Here is a 17,306-nt window from a genome sequence, read left to right as displayed (position 1 = left end):
CGGTATTTGTTCTCGTCACGCGCACTTTATTTAAGCAGGAAGATGAGGGCGGATTCTCAGGCATCAGAAACAAGTCACAAAGCGCTACAGCGTGCGGCCTCTCGGCGCTAGGAACACACACAGCCTACCCAAAAAAGTGTTCATTACCCGGGGCAGTCCCTGGCCGCAACAAGACACAGGGGTGCAGCCCCAGTGAGGGGGGGTTGGTACCAGGAGAAGCAGGAAGTCAAACACCGGGGGTGGGGGGCCGTGTATCTCTCTCTGCCCTGTGATTGACCCCCCCGGGGGGGCTCAGTTACACCAGGCGCAGGTCTGCCCCTTCATCGACCCGGAAGTAGGGGTGCAGCCCCCCGGTGAAGGAGTCATTGAAGGTGCAGAGATGCTCCCAGGTGTCTGCGTTGTACACGGACAGCCGCCCCCCCTCATAGTCCAGGTACACCCCCAGCTTCAGGGGGCGCTGGCGGGGGCGCAGGGGGGTGCGAGGGGAGGTGAGAGCCAAGTACCGACCATCATACCGCCGCCACACAGCCCAGACCCCCCCCTCAGGGTACAGGATACTCCCCTCCCTTCTCACGGACTCTCGTACGACCCCCACTGCCCACCAGCCCTCCTGCAGCAGCTGCACCTCCCAGTAATGCCCCCCGAGGTGAACCCCTCCAGCCCCAGCACAGAGGGAAACCCAGTGAATCTCTTGGGGTTGACCGGCCGGGGCTGCGCGCTGTCTGTCCATCCCACGCGTCTCCCGTCCTCAGAGAGGGTCAGGCTTCTATGAGCTGTGTCTGGATCCAGAGTCACCAGCGCTGTAGAGAGAGGAGAGAGAAGTAATGACGCACTGTGTGACCTCAGGCATATCACTACCCAGAGACCCCAGCACTTCTGAGAGGAGAGAGAGGTAATGATGTACTCTGTGACCTCAGGCATATCACTACCCAGAGGCCCCAGCACTTCTGAGAGGAGAGAGAAGTAATGACGCACTGTGTGACCTCAGGCATATCACTACCCAGAGACCCCAGCGCTGCAGAGAGAGGAGAGAGAAGTAATGACGCACTGTGTGACCTCAGGCATATCACTACCCAGAGACCCCAGCACTGCAGAGAGAGGAGAGAGGTAATGACACGCTGTGTGACCTCAGGGATATCACTACCCAGAGATCCCCAGCGCTGCAGAGAGAGTAGAGAGAGGTAATGATGTACTCTGTGACCTCAGGCATATCACTACCCAGAGACCCCCACAACTACAGAGAGAGGGGAGAGAGGTAATGATGTACTGTGTGACCTCAGGCGTATCACTACCCAGAGACCGCAGCACAGCAGAGAGGAGAGAGAGGTAATGACACACTGTGTGACCTCAGGCATATCACTACCCACAGTCCCCAGCACTTCTGAGAGTAGAGAGAGGTAATGACGCACTGTGTGACCTCAGGCATATCACTACCCAGAGATCCCCTGCGCTGCAGAGAGAGGAGAGAGAGGTAATGATGTACTGTGTGACCTCAGGCATATCACTGTCCAGAGTCCCCAGCACTTCTGAGAGGAGAGAGAGGTAATGACGCACTGTGTGACCTCAGGCATATCAGAGACCAGAGACCCCAGCACTTCTGAGAGGAGAGAGAGGTAATGACATACTGTGTGACCTCAAGTATATCACTACCCAGAGACCCCCACAACTACAGAGAGAGGGGAGAGAGGTAATGATGTACTGTGTGACCTCAGGCATATCACTACCCAGAGACCCCCAGCACTGCAGAGAGAGAAGAGAGAGGTAATGACACACTGTGTGACCTCAGGCATATCAGTACCCAGAGACCTAAGCACGTCTGAGAGGAGAGAGAGGTAATGACGCACTGTGTGACCTCAGGCATATTACTACCCAGAGACCCCAGCGCTGCAGAGAGAGGAGAGAGAGGTAATGACGCACTGTGTGACCTCAGGCATATCACTACCCAGAGACCCCCAGCACTACAGAGAGAGGGGAGAGGTAATGATGTAGTGTGACCTCAGGCGTATTACTACCCAGAGACCGCAGCACAGCAGAGAGGAGAGAGAGCTAATGACACGCTATGTGACCTCAGGCATATCACTACCCAGAGACCCCCAGCACTACAGAGAGAGGGGAGAGAGGTAATGATGTACTGTGTGACGTCAGGCGTATCACTACCCAGAGACCGCAGCACAGCAGAGAGGAGAGAGAGGTAATGACACACTGTGTGACCTCAGGCATATCACTACCCAGAGACCACAGCACTTCTGAGAGGAGGGAGAGGTAATGACGCACTGTGTGACCTCAGGCATAACACTACCCAGAGAACCCCAGCACTACAGAGAGAGGGGAGAGAGGTAATGATGTACTGTGTGACCTCAGGAATATTTCTACCCAGAGACCCCCAGTGCTGCAGAGAGAGGAGAGAGGTAATGTCACGCTGTGTGACCTCAGGCATATCACTACCCAGAGACCCCCAGCGCTGCAGAGAGAGGAGAGAGAGGTAATGATGTACTGTGTGACCTCAGGCATATCACTGTCCAGAGACCCCAGCACTTCTGAGAGGAGAGAGAGAGGTAATGACATACTGTGTGACCTCAAGCATATCACTACCCAGAGACCCCCAGCACTACAGAGAGAGGGGAGAGGTAATGATGTACTGTGTGACCTCAGGTGTATCACTACCCAGAGACCGCAGCACAGCAGAGAGGAGAGAGAGGTAATGACACACTGTGTGACCTCAGGCATATCACTACCCAGAGACCCCAGCACTTCTGAGAGGAGAGAGAGGTAATGACGTATTGTGTGACCTCAAGCATATCACTACCCAGAGACCCCATCACTTCTGAGAGAAGAGAGAGGTAGTGACGCACTGTGTGACCTCAGGCATATCACTACCCAGAGACCCCAGCACTGCAGAGAGAGGAGAGAGAGTTAATGACACACTGTGGGGGTTATTCCAACTTTGGAGGAGTGTTAATCCGTCCCAAAAGTGACGGTAAAGTGACGGATATACCACCATCCGTATTACGAGGTCCATAGGATATAATGGACTCGTAATACAGCTGGTGGTAAATCCGTCACTTTTCCGTCACTTTTGGGACGGATTAACACCTCCTCCAAAGTTGGAATAACCCCCTGTGTGTCCTCAGGCATATCACTACCCAGAGATCCCCAGCGCTGCAGAGAGAGGAGAGAGAGGTAATGATGTACTGTGTGACCTCAGGCATATCACTACCCAGAGACCCCCAGCACTACAGAGAGAGGGGAGAGAGGTAATGATGTACTGTATGACCTCAGGCATATCACTAGCCAGAGACCCCAGCACTTCTGTGAGGAGAGAGAGGTAATGACATACTGTGTGACCTAAAGCATATCACTACCCAGAGACCCCCAGCACTACAAAGAGAGGGGAGAGAGGTAATGATGTACTGTGTGACCTCAGGCATATCACTACCCAGAGACCCCCAGCACTGCAGAGAGGAGAGAGAGGTAATGACACATTGTGTGACCTCAGGCATATCACTACCCAGAGACCCCAGTACTTGTGAGAGGAGAGAGAGGTAGTGACGCGCTGTGTGACCTCAGGCATATCACTACCCAGAGACCCCAGCACTTCTGAGAGGAGGGAGAGGTAATGACGCACTGTGTGACCTCAGGCATATCACTACCCAGAGACCCCAGCACTGCAGAGAGAGGAGGGAGAGGTAATGACACACTGTGTGACCTCAGGCTTATCACTACCCAGAGACTCCCAGCGCTGCAGAGAGAGGAGAGAGAGGTAATGATGTACTGTGTGACCTCAGGCATATCACTGTCCAGAGACCCCAGCTCTTCTGAGAGGAGAGAGAGGTAATGACATACTGTGTGACCTGAAACATATCACTACCCAGAGACCCCCAGCACTACAGAGAGAGGGGAGAGAGGTAATGATGTACTGTGTGACCTCAGGCGTATCACTTCCCAGAGACCGCAGCACAGCAGAGAGGAGAGAGAGATAATGACACACTGTGTGACCTCAGACATATCACTACCCAGACACCCCAGCACTTCTGAGAGGAGACAGAGGTAATGACACACTGTGTGACCTCAGGCATATCACTACCCAGAGACCCCCAGCACTACAGAGAGAGGGAGAGGTAATGATGTACTGTGTGACCTCAGGCGTATCACTACCCAGAGACCGCAGCACAGCAGAGAGGAGAGAGAGGTGATGACACACTGTGTGACCTCAGGCATATCACTACCCAGAGACCCCAGCACTTCCGAGAGGAGAGAGAGGTAATGACGCACTGTGTGACCTCAGGCATATCACTACCCAGAGACCCCAGCACTTCTGAGAGGAGAGAGAGGTAATGACGCACTGTGTGACCTCAGGCATATCACTACCTAGAGACCCCAGCACTGCATAGAGAGGAGAGAGAGGTAATGACACACTGTGTTGTAGGAAAGTACCATCTTGCCTGGCATGTTACCCCCATTTTCACTGTATATATGTTGTTTTAGTTGTATGTGTCACTGGGACCCTGGTAACCCAGGGCCCCAGTGCTCATAAGTGTACCTGAATGTGTTACCTGTGTAGTGACTAACTGTCTCACTGAGGCTCTGCTAATCAGAGCCTCAGTGGTTATGCTCTCTCATTTCTTTCCAAATTGTCACTAACAGGCTAGTGACCATTTTTACCAATTTACATTGGCTTACTGGAACACCCTTATAATTCCCTAGTATATGGTACTGAGGTACCCAGGGTATTGGGGTTCCAGGAGATCCCTATGGGCTGCAGCATTTCTTTTGCCACCCATAGGGAGCTCTGACAATTCTTACACAGGCCTGCCACTGCAGCCTGAGTGAAATAACGTCCACGTTATTTCACAGCCATGTTACACTGCACTTAAGTAACTTATAAGTCACCTATATGTCTAACCTTTACCTGGTAAAGGTTAGGTGCAAAGTTACTTAGTGTGAGGGCACCCTGGCACTAGCCAAGGTGCCCCCACATTGTTCAGGGCCAATTCCCTGAACTTTGTGAGTGCGGGGACACCATTACACGCGTGCACTACATATAGGTCACTACCTATATGTAGCTTCACAATGGTAACTCCGAATATGGCCATGTAACATGTCTATGATCATGGAATTGCCCCCTCTATGCCATCCTGGCATAGTTGGCACAATCCCATGATCCCAGTTGTCTGTAGCACAGACCCTGGTACTGCCAAACTGCCCTTCCTGGGGTTTCACTGCAGCTGCTGCTGCTGCCAACCCCTCAGACAGGCATCTGCCCTCCTGGGGTCCAGCCAGGCCTGGCCCAGGATGGCAGAACAAAGGACTTCCTCTGAGAGAGGGTGTTACACCCTCTCCCTTTGGAAAATGGTGTGAAGGCAGGGGAGGAGTAGCCTCCCCCAGCCTCTGGAAATGCTTTCTTGGGCACAGATGTGCCCAATTCTGCATAAGCCAGTCTACACCGGTTCAGGGACCCCTTAGCCCTGCTCTGGCGCGAAACTGGACAAAGGAAAGGGGAGTGACCACTCCCCTGACCTGCACCTCCCTTGGGAGGTGTCCAGAGCTCCTCCAGTGTGCTCCAGACCTCTGCCATCTTGGAAACAGAGGTGCTGCTGGCACACTGGACTGCTCTGAGTGGCCAGTGCCACCGGGTGACGTCAGAGACTCCTTGTGATAGGCTCCTTCAGGTGTTGCTAGCCTATCCTCTCTCCTAGGTAGCCAAACCCTCTTTTCTGGCTATTTAGGGTCTCTGTCTCTGGGGAAACTTTAGATAACGAATGCAAGAGCTCATCCGAGTTCCTCTGCATCTCTCTCTTCACCTTCTGCCAAGGAATCGACTGCTGACCGCGCTGGAAGCCTGCAAACCTGCAACATAGTAGCAAAGACGACTACTGCAACTCTGTAACGCTGATCCTGCCGCCTTCTCGACTGTTTTCCTGCTTGTGCATGCTGTGGGGGTAGTCTGCCTCCTCTCTGCACCAGAAGCTCCGAAGAAATCTCCCGTGGGTCGACGGAATCTTCCCCCTGCAACCGCAGGCACCAAAAAGCTGCATTACCGGTCCCTTGGGTCTCCTCTCAGCACGACGAGCGAGGTCCCTCGAATCCAGCGACTCTGTCCAAGTGACCCCCACAGTCCAGTGACTCTTCAGTCCAAGTTTGGTGGAGGTAAGTCCTTGCCTCACCTCGCTGGGTTGCATCGCTGGGAACCGCGACTTTTGCAGCTACTCCGGCCCCTGTGCACTTCCGGCGGAAATCCTTTGTGCACAGCCAAGCCTGGGTCCACGGCACTCTAACCTGCATTGCACGACTTTCTAAGTTGGTCTCCGGCGACTCCTTTGTGCAACTTCGGGTGAGCACCGTTTCACGCATCCTCGTAGTGCCTGTTTCTGGCACTTCTCCGGGTGCTACCTGCTGCTGAGAGGGCTCCTTGTCTTGCTCGACGTCCCTTCTCTCTCCTGGTCCAATTTGCGACCTCCTGGTCCCTCCAGGGCCACAGCAGCGTCCAAAAACGCTAAGCGCACGATTTGCAGCTAGCAAGGCTTGTTGGCGTTCTTTCGGCGGGAAAACACTTCTGCACGACTGTCCACGGCGAGAGGGATCCGTCCACCAAAGGGTAAGTCTCTAGCCAAGCTTCTTTGCATCCACAGCTGGCATTTCCTGGGCATATGCCCATCTCCGACTTGCTTGTGACTTTTGGACTTGGTCCCCTTGTTCCACAGGTACCCTAGATTGGAAATCCACAGTTGTTGCATTGTTGGTTTGTGTCTTTCCTGCATTATTCCTCTAACACGACTTCTTTGTCCTTAGGGGAACTTTAGTGCACTTTGCACTCACTTTTCAGGGTCTTGGGGAGGGTTATTTTTCTAACTCTCACTATTTTCTAATAGTCCCAGCGACCCTCTACAAGGTCACATAGGTTTGGGGTCCATTCGTGGTTCGCATTCCACTTTTGGAGTATATGGTTTGTGTTGCCTCTATCCCTATGTTTCCCCATTGCATCCTATTGTAACTATACATTGTTTGCACTGTTTTCTAAGACTATACTGCATATTTTTGCTATTGTGTATATATATCTTGTGTATATTTGCTATCCTCTCACTGAGGGTACACTCTAAGATACTTTGGCATATTGTCATAAAAATAAAGTACCTTTATTTTTAGTATAACTGTGTATTGTGTTTTCTTATGATATTGTGCATATGACACTAAGTGGTACTGTAGTAGCTTCACACGTCTCCTAGTTCAGCCTAAGCTGCTCTGCTAAGCTACCATTATCTATCAGCCTAAGCTGCTAGACACCCTATACACTAATAAGGGATAACTGGGCCTGGTGCAAGGTGCAAGTACCCCTTGGTACTCACTACAAGCCAGTCCAGCCTCCTACATTGGTTGTGCAGTGGTGGGATAAGTGCTTTGAGACTACTTACCACTCTTGTCATTGTACTTTTCATAAGAGAAAAATATACAAAACAAGGTCAGTGTATATACACATAACCAAAAAGTTTTGCATTTCCTCTTTTCACTCTTTTCTAAGTGCTGAAAAGTACTTCTAACTTTCTAAAAAGTTCTAAAAAGTTTAAAAAGTTTTTTTCTCTGTCTTTCTAAAAGCTCTGACAAACTTTTTATCTTTTTCTATCACTTTAACTCTCTCTAAAAATGTCTGGCACAGGCCAAAATGTTGATCTGTCCAAACTTGCATATGATCACCTTAGCTGGAAAGGAGCAAGGAGTCTCTGCATAGAGAGAGGTTTGAGTGTAGGGAAGAATCCTTCCTTAGAACTGTTAATTAACATGCTTAGAGAACAGGATAAGGCTAAAAGTGCCCCATCTGTTGAAAAAGTAGCTAATGGTTCTCAATCTGATCCAGGGACTCCCCCAGGAAAAGATTCAGGAAAGAAACTTCCTAGCCTGCCCATTACTAGACAGTCTAGCATAGTTGGTAATGATGATGAGCCACACCATACAAATAGTGTTGTCTCACATCATAGCAAAAGCATTTATTCTCACCATACTGGTAGTGATGTTTCTGTTAGCCAAGCTGTTAGGGTGGCTTCTGTAAGGGACAGGTCTCCTTCTGTCCATTCTCACCATACTTCTGTTTCAAGGCATGTCCCTCCCACCCACCCTGATGACAGATTGTTAGAAAGGGAGCTCAATAGATTGAGAGTGGAACAAACCAGACTGAAGCTCAAGAAGCAACAGCTGGATTTGGATAGACAGACTTTAGAAGTAGAGAAGGAGAGATAGAAACTGGGTTTAGAAACCCATGGTGGCAGCAGCAGTATTTCCCATAGTCATCCTGCAAAAGAGCATGATTCCAGGAATCTGCACAAGATAGTTCCCCCTTATAAGGAGGGGGATGACATTAACAAGTGGTTTGCTGCACTTGAGAGGGCCTGTGTTGTACAGGATGTCCCTCAAAGGCAGTGGGCTGCTATCCTATGGCTATCATTTAGTGGAAAAGGTAGGGATAGGCTCCTTACTGTGAAAGAAAATGATGCTAATAATTTCCAAGTTCTTAAGAATGCACTCCTGGATGGTTATGGCTTAACCACTGAACAATACAGGATAAAGTTCAGAGAGACCAAAAAGGAGTCTTCACAAGACTGGGTTGATTTCATTGACCATTCAGTGAAGGCCTTGGAGGGGTGGTTACATGGCAGTAAAGTTACTGATTATGACAGCCTGTATAACTTGATCCTGAGAGAGCATATTCTTAATAATTGTGTGTCTGATTTGTTGCACCAGTACTTGGTGGACTCTGATCTGACCTCTCCCCAAGAATTGGGAAAGAAGGCAGACAAATGGGTCAGAACAAGGGTGAACAGAAAAGTTCATACAGGGGGTGACAAAGATGGCAACAAAAAGAAGGATGGTAAGTCTTCTGACAAGGGTGGGGACAAATCTAAAAATGAGTCTTCATCAGGCCCACAAAAACACTCTGGTGGGGGTGGTGGGCCCAAATCCTCTTTTAATCAGAACAAGGAAAAGAAACCATGGTGCTATTTATGTAAAGTAAAAGGCCATTGGACAACAGATCCCAGTTGTCCAAAGAAAGGCACCAAGCCTCCTACCACTACAACCCCTACTGCTACACCTATTGTCCCTACTAATAGCAGTGGTGGTGGGAGCAAACCTACTAATAGCCAATCCAAGGGAGTAGCTGGGCTCACTATTGGTAACTTAGTTGGGGTTGGCCTTGTTAGGGAGGCCACAGAGGCTGTGTTAGTCTCTGAGGGGGCTATTCATTTAGCCACCTTAGTTGCTTGTCCCCTTAATATGGATAAGTACAAGCAGTTACCCCTAATAAATGGTGTTGAGGTTCAGGCCTACAGAGACACTGGTGCCAGTGTGACTATGGTCATAGAGAAAATAGTCCACCCTGAACAACACCTACTTGGTCACCAGTACCAAGTAACCGATGCTCACAACAACACACTTAGCCACCCCATGGCTGTTGTAAATCTCAACTGGGGGGGGGGTTACTGGTCCAAAGAAAGTTGTGGTAGCTTCAGATTTACCTGTAGACTGTCTATTAGGGAATGATTTGGAGACATAAGCTTGGTCAGATGTGGAGTTGGAGGCCCATGCAGCAATGCTGGGCATCCCAGGGCATATTTTTGCTTTGACAAGGGCTCAGGCCAAAAAGCAAAAAGGACAGGGAAGCTTGGATCCTGGAACAATGGACCAAGTGCTCCCTAAAGCTAGGGCTAGTAGAAGCAAACCACTTCCTACTATCCCTCCCTCTACAGTGGATTCAACTTCTGAGGAAGAAGAATTCCCTCCCTGTGCAGAACCTACACCAGAGGAGCTGGAAGCAGACACTGCTTAGCTTTTGGGTGAAGGGGGGCCTGCCAGAGAGGAGCTGAGTGTGGCACAGCAAACCTGTCCCACATTAGAGGGTCTTAGACAGCAAGCTGTCAAACAGGCTAATGGGGATGTCAGTGACTCTCACAGAGTTTACTGGGAGGACAACCTCTTGTACACTGAGCATAGGGATCCTAAACCTGGAGCTGCCAGGAGATTAGTGATTCCTCAGGAGTACAGAAAGTTCCTCCTAACCCTGGCACATGACATTCCCCTAGCTGGGCACCTGGGTCAAATGAAAACTTGGGACAGACTGGTTCCATTGTTTCATTGGCCTAGGATGTTTGAGGACACAAAGGAATTTTGTAAGTCCTGTGAAACCTGTCAAGCCAGTGGCAAGACAGGTGGCACCCCAAAGGCACCCCTTATTCCACTGCCTGTGGTTGGGGTTCCCTTTGAAAGGGTAGGGGTTGACATAGTTGGCCCCCTTGACCCTCCTACTGCTTCAGGCAATAGATTTATCTTGGTGGTAGTGGACCATGCCACAAGATATTCTGAAGCTATTCCTTTAAGGACCACTACAGCACCTGCAGTGGCAAAGGCCCTCCTGGGAATATTTTCCAGGGTGGGCTTCCCAAAGGAAGTAGTATCAGACAGGGGAAGCAATTTCATGTCTGCATACTTAAAGGTTATGTGGAAGGAGTGTGGTGTAACGTACAAGTTCACAACACCCTATCATCCACAAACAAATGGACTGGTGGAGAGATTTAATAAAACTCTCAAAGGCATGATTATGGGTCTCCCTGAAAAACTCCGCAGGAGATGGGATATCCTTCTACCATGCCTCCTTTTTGCCTACAGGGAGGTACCCCAGAAAGGAGTGGGCTTCAGCCCCTTTGAACTTCTTTTTGGACACCCTGTTAGGGGTCCACTCACACTTGTAAAGGAGGGTTGGGAACAACCTTTAAAAGCTCCTAAGCAGGATATTGTGGATTATGTACTTGGCCTCAGATCAAGGATGGCTGAGTACATGAAAAAGGCCAGTACAAACCTTCAGGCCAGCCAAGAGCTCCAGAAGCAATGGCATGATCAGAAGGCTGTTTTGGTTCAGTACCAACCAGGGCAGAAAGTGTGGGTCTTGGAGCCTGTGGCCCCAAGAGCACTCCAAGATAAATGGAGTGGACCCCACACAATTGTTGAAAAGAAGGGAGAAGTCACCTATTTAGTTGACTTAGGCACTGCCAGGAGTCCCCTTAGGGTGCTCCATGTCAACCGCCTGAATCTCTACTATGACAGGGCTGATCTCACCCTGCTCATGGCAACAGATGAGGGACAGGAAGAAGACAGTGATCCTCTACCTGATCTCTTCTCTTCCACAGAACAAGATGCTCTGGTGGAAGGTGTAGTTTTGGCTGATTGCCTTACTGCTGAGCAGAAAGACAATTGCATAAATCTCCTAGATCAATTCTCTGAACTCTTCTCTACTGTGCCAGGTACCACTTCTTGGTGTGAGCACACTATAGATACTGGAGACAGCTTGCCTGTCAAAAGTAAGATCTATAGGCAGCCTGACCATGTCAGGGACTGCATAAAGCAAGAGGTCCAGAAAATGTTAGAACTAGGAGTGGTTGAGCACTCTGACAGTCCATGGGCTTCTCCTGTGGTACTGGTACCAAAACCCCATTCCAAAGATGGAAAGAAGGAAATGCGGTTTTGTGTAGACTATAGAGGTCTCAACTTGGTAACCAAAACTGATGCTCACCCTATACCCAGGGCAGATGAGCTCATAGATACACTGGCATCTGCCAAGTATCTAAGCACTTTTGATTTGACTGCAGGGTATTGGCAGATCAAATTGTCAGAAGATGCTAAACCTAAGACTGCATTTTCAACCATTGGAGGACATTACCAGTTTACTGTAATGCCTTTTGGTTTGGAAAATGCACCTGGCACTTTTCAGAGGTTGGTGAACACAGTCCTGCAAGGGCTGGAAGCTTTCAGTGCAGCATATTTGGACGATATAGCTGTCTTTAGCTCCAGCTGGGATGATCACCTGGTCCACCTATGGAAAGTTTTAGAGGCCCTGCAAAAGGCAGGCCTCACTATCAAGGCTTCAAAGTGCCAGATAGGGCAGGGTAAGGTGGTTTATCTGGGACACCTTGTTGGTGGGGAACAGATTGCACCACTACAGGGGAAAATCCAAACAATTATTGATTGGGTTCCCCCTACCACTCAGACTCAGGTGAGAGCCTTCCTAGGCCTCACTGGGTATTACAGGAGGTTCATTAAGAACTATGGCTCCATTGCAGCCCCTCTTAATGACCTCACATCCAAGAAAATGCCTAAAAAGGTATTATGGACAGCAAACTGTCAGAAAGCTTTTGAGGAGCTGAAGCAGGCCATGTGCTCTGCACCTGTCCTGAAAAGCCCTTGTTACTCTAAAAAATTCTATGTCCAAACTGATGCATTTGAATTAGGAGTAGGGGCAGTCCTATCACAACTTAATTCTGAGGGCCAGGATCAACCTGTTGCTTTTATTAGGAGGAGGTTGACCCCTAGAGAAAAGCGTTGGTCTGCCATTGAGAGGGAGGCCTTTGCTGTGGTCTGGGCACTGAAGAAGTTGAGGCCATACCTGTTTGGCACTCACTTCATTGTTTAGACAGACCACAAACCTCTACTTTGGCTAAAACAAATGAAAGGTGAAAATCCTAAATTGTTGAGGTGGTCCATATCCCTACAGGGAAAGGACTATACAGTGGAACATAGACCTGGGAGTAGCCACTCCAATGCAGATGGACTCTCCAGATATTTCCACTTAGACAATGAAGACTCATCAGGTCATGGCTAGTCTTATTGTCCTTCGTTTGGGGCGGGGTTGTGTAGGAAAGTACCATCTTGCCTGGCATGTTACCCCCATTTTTCACTGTATATATGTTGTTTTAGTTGTATGTGTCACTGGGACCCTGGTAACCCAGGGCCCCAGTGCTCATAAGTGTGCCTGAATGTGTTACCTGTGTAGTGACTAACTGTCTCACTGAGGCTCTGCTAATCAGAACCTCAGTGGTTATGCTCTCTCATTTCTTTCCAAATTGTCACTAACAGGCTAGTGACCATTTTTACCAATTTACATTGGCTTACTGGAACACCCTTATAATTCCCTAGTATATGGTACTGAGGTACCCAGGGTATTGGGGTTCCAGGAGATCCCTATGGGCTGCAGCATTTCTTTTGCCACCCATAGGGAGCTCTGACAATTCTTACACAGGCCTGCCACTGCAGCCTGAGTGAAATAACGTCCACGTTATTTCACAGCCATTTTACACTGCACTTAAGTAACTTATAAGTCACCTATATGTCTAACCTTTACCTGGTAAAGGTTAGGTGCAAAGTTACTTAGTGTGAGGGCACCCTGGCACTAGCCAAGGTGCCCCCACATTGTTCAGAGCCAATTCCCTGAACTTTGTGAGTGCGGGGACACCATTACACACGTGCACTACATATAGGTCACTACCTATATGTAGCTTCACAATGGTAACTCCGAATATGGCCATGTAACATGGCTATGATCATGGAATTGCCCCCTCTATGCCATCCTGGCATAGTTGGCACAATCCCATGATCCCAGTGGTCTGTAGCACAGACCCTGGTACTGCCAAACTGCCCTTCCTGGGGTTTCACTGCAGCTGCTGCTGCTGCCAACCCCTGAGACAGGCATCTGCCCTCCTGGGGTCCAGCCAGGCCTGGCCCAGGATGGCAGAACAAAGGACTTCCTCTGAGAGAGGGTGTTACACCCTCTCCCTTTGGAAAATGGTGTGAAGGCAGGGGAGGAGTAGCCTCCCCCAGCCTCTGGAAATGCTTTCTTGGGCACAGATGTGCCCAATTCTGCATAAGCCAGTCTACACCGGTTCAGGGACCCCTTAGCCCTGCTCTGGCGCGAAACTGGACAAAGGAAAGGGGAGTGACCACTCCCCTGACCTGCACCTCCCCTGGGAGGTGTCCAGAGCTCCTCCAGTGTGCTCCAGACCTCTGCCATCTTGGAAACAGAGGTGCTGCTGGCACACTGGACTGCTCTGAGTGGCCAGTGCCACCAGGTGACGTCAGAGACTCCTTCTGATAGGCTCCTTCAGGTGTTGCTAGCCTATCCTCTCTCCTAGGTAGCCAAACCCTCTTTTCTGGCTATTTAGGGTCTCTGTCTCTGGGGAAACTTTAGATAACGAATGCAAGAGCTCATCCGAGTTCCTCTGCATCTCTCTCTTCACCTTCTGCCAAGGAATCGACTGCTGACCACGCTGGAAGCCTGCAAACCTGCAACATAGTAGCAAAGACGACTACTGCAACTCTGTAACGCTGATCCTGCCGCCTTCTCGACTGTTTTCCTGCTTGTGCATGCTGTGGGGGTAGTCTGCCTCCTCTCTGCACCAGAAGCTCCGAAGAAATCTCCCGTGGGTCGACGGAATCTTCCCCCTGCAACCGCAGGCACCAAAAAGCTGCATTACCGGTCCCTTGGGTCTCCTCTCAGCACGACGAGCGAGGTCCCTCGAATCCAGCGACTCTGTCCGAGTGACCCCCACAGTCCAGTGACTCTTCAGTCCAAGTTTGGTGGAGGTAAGTCCTTGCCTCACCTCGCTGGGCTGCATTGCTGGGAACCGCGACTTTTGCAGCTACTCCGGTCCCTGTGCACTTCCGGCGGAAATCCTTTGTGCACAGCCAAGCCTGCGTCCACGGCACTCTAACCTGCATTGCACGACTTTCTAAGTTGGTCTCCGGCGACGTGGGACTCCTTTGTGCGACTTCGGGTGAGCACTGTTTCACGCATCCTTTTAGTGCCTGTTTCTGGCACTTCTCCGGGTGCTACCTGCTGCTGAGAGGGCTCCTTGTCTTGCTCGACGTCCCCTCTCTCTCCTGGTCCAATTTGCGACCTCCTGGTCCCTGCAGGGCCACAGCAGCGTCCAAAAACGCTAACTGCACGATTTGCAGCTAGCAAGGCTTGTTGGCATTCTTTTGGCGGGAAAACACTTCTGCACGACTCTCCATGGCGAGTGGGATCCGTCCACCAAAGGGGAAGTCTCTAGCCCTTTTCGTTCCTGCAGAAACCTCAGCTTCTTCTGTCCAGTAGAAGCTTCTTTGCATCCACAGCTGGCATTTCCTGGGCATATGCCCATCTCCGACTTGCTTGTGACTTTTGGACTTGGTCCCCTTGTTCCACAGGTACCCTAGATTGGAAATCCACAGTTGTTGCATTGTTGGTTTTTGTCTTTCCTGCATTATTCCTCTAACACGACTTCTTTGTCCTTAGGGGAACTTTAGTGCACTTTGCACTCACTTTTCAGGGTCTTGGGAAGGGTTATTTTTCTAACTCTCACTATTTTCTAATAGTCCCAGCGACCCTCTACAAGGTCACATAGGTTTGGGGTCCATTCGTGGTTCGCATTCCACTTTTGGAGTATATGGTTTGTGTTGCCCCTATCCCTATGTTTCCCCATTGCATCCTATTGTAACTATACATTGTTTGCACTGTTTTCTAAGACTATACTGCATATTTTTGCTATTGTGTATATATATCTTGTGTATATTTGCTATCCTCTCACTGAGGGTACACTCTAAGATACTTTGGCATATTGTCATAAAAATAAAGTACCTTTATTTTTAGTATAACTGTGTATTGTGTTTTCTTATGATATTGTGCATATGACACTAAGTGGTACTGTAGTAGCTTCACACGTCTCCTAGTTCAGCCTAAGCTGCTCTGCTAAGCTACCATTATCTATCAGCCTAAGCTGCTAGACACCCTATACACTAATAAGGGATAACTGGGCCTGGTGCAAGGTGCAAGTACCCCTTGGTACTCACTACAAGCCAGTCCAGCCTCCTACATTGGTTGTGCAGTGGTGGGATAAGTGCTTTGAGACTACTTACCACTCTTGTCATTGTACTTTTCATAAGAGAAAAATATACAAAACAAGGTCAGTGTATATACACATAGCCAAAAAGTTTTGCATTTCCTCTTTTCACTCTTTTCTAAGTGCTGAAAAGTACTTCTAACTTTCTAAAAAGTTCTAAAAAGTTTTAAAAGTTTTTTTTCTCTGTCTTTCTAAAAGCTCTGACAAACTTTTTATCTTTTTCTATCACTTTAACTCTCTCTAAAAATGTCTGGCACAGGCCAAAATGTTGATCTGTCCAAACTTGCATATGATCACCTTAGCTGGAAAGGAGCAAGGAGTCTCTGCATAGAGAGAGGTTTGAGTGTAGGGAAGAATCCTTCCTTAGAACTGTTAATTAACATGCTTAGAGAACAGGATAAGGCTAAAAGTGCCCCATCTGTTGAAAAAGTAGCTAATGGTTCTCAATCTGATCCAGGGACTCCCCCAGGAAAAGATTCAGGAAATAAACTTCCTAGCCTGCCCATTACTAGACAGTCTAGCATAGTTGGTAATGATGATGAGCCACACCATACAAATAGTGTTGTCTCACATCATAGCAAAAGCATTTATTCTCACCATACTGGTAGTGATGTTTGTGTTAGCCAAGCTGTTAGGGTGGCTTCTGTAAGGGACGGGTCTCCTTCTGTCCATTCTCACCATACTTCTGTTTCAAGGCATGTCCCTCCCACCCACCCTGATGACAGATTGTTAGAAAGGGAGCTCAATAGATTGAGAGTGGAACAAACCAGACTGAAGCTCAAGAAGCAACAGCTGGATTTGGATAGACAGACTTTAGAAGTAGAGAAGGAGAGACAGAAACTGGGTTTAGAAACCCATGGTGGCAGCAGCAGTATTTCCCATAGTCATCCTGCAAAAGAGCATGATTCCAGGAATCTGCACAAGATAGTTCCCCCTTATAAGGAGGGGGATGACATTAACAAGTGGTTTGCTGCACTTGAGAGGGCCTGTGTTGTACAGGATGTCCCTCAAAGGCAGTGGGCTGCTATCCTATGGCTATCATTTAGTGGAAAAGGTAGGGATAGGCTCCTTACTGTGAAAGAAAATGATGCTAATAATTTCCAAGTTCTTAAGAATGCACTCCTGGATGGTTATGGCTTAACCACTGAACAATACAGGATAAAGTTCAGAGAGACCAAAAAGGAGTCTTCACAAGACTGGGTTGATTTCATTGACCATTCAGTGAAGGCCTTGGAGGGGTGGTTACATGGCAGTAAAGTTACTGATTATGACAGCCTGTATAACTTGATCCTGAGAGAGCATATTCTTAATAATTGTGTGTCTGATTTGTTGCACCAGTACTTGGTGGACTCTGATCTGACCTCTCCCCAAGAATTGGGAAAGAAGGCAGACAAATGGGTCAGAACAAGGGTGAACAGAAAAGTTCATACAGGGGGTGACAAAGATGGCAACAAAAAGAAGGATGGTAAGTCTTCTGACAAGGGTGGGGACAAATCTAAAAATGAGTCTTCATCAGGCCCACAAAAACACTCTGGTGGGGGTGGTGGGCCCAAATCCTCTTTTAATCAGAACAAGGAAAAGAAACCATGGTGCTATTTATGTAAATTAAAAGGCCAT

General features: G+C 49.0%; 1 protein-coding gene across 1 annotated transcript in view; it reads right to left on the bottom strand.

Annotated features, from left to right (window-relative positions):
* Nucleotides 1-570: 570 nt before the first annotated feature.
* Nucleotides 571-17,306, bottom strand: part of LOC138276140 (uncharacterized) — a 131,528-nt gene continuing 114,792 nt past the window's right edge. Inside the window, exon 5 of the mRNA XM_069219178.1 lies at nucleotides 571-800. Within this exon, the coding sequence (XP_069075279.1) occupies nucleotides 571-800 (230 nt within the window). The remainder of the gene's footprint in view (nucleotides 801-17,306) is intronic.

The sequence above is a fragment of the Pleurodeles waltl genome, unplaced genomic scaffold (genome assembly GCF_031143425.1).
Source record: "Pleurodeles waltl isolate 20211129_DDA unplaced genomic scaffold, aPleWal1.hap1.20221129 scaffold_37, whole genome shotgun sequence".
NCBI classification, from domain to species: domain Eukaryota; kingdom Metazoa; phylum Chordata; class Amphibia; order Caudata; family Salamandridae; genus Pleurodeles; species Pleurodeles waltl.
The sequence above is the reverse complement of the archived record's forward strand: the minus strand, read 5'-3'. Positions and strand labels throughout refer to the sequence as shown.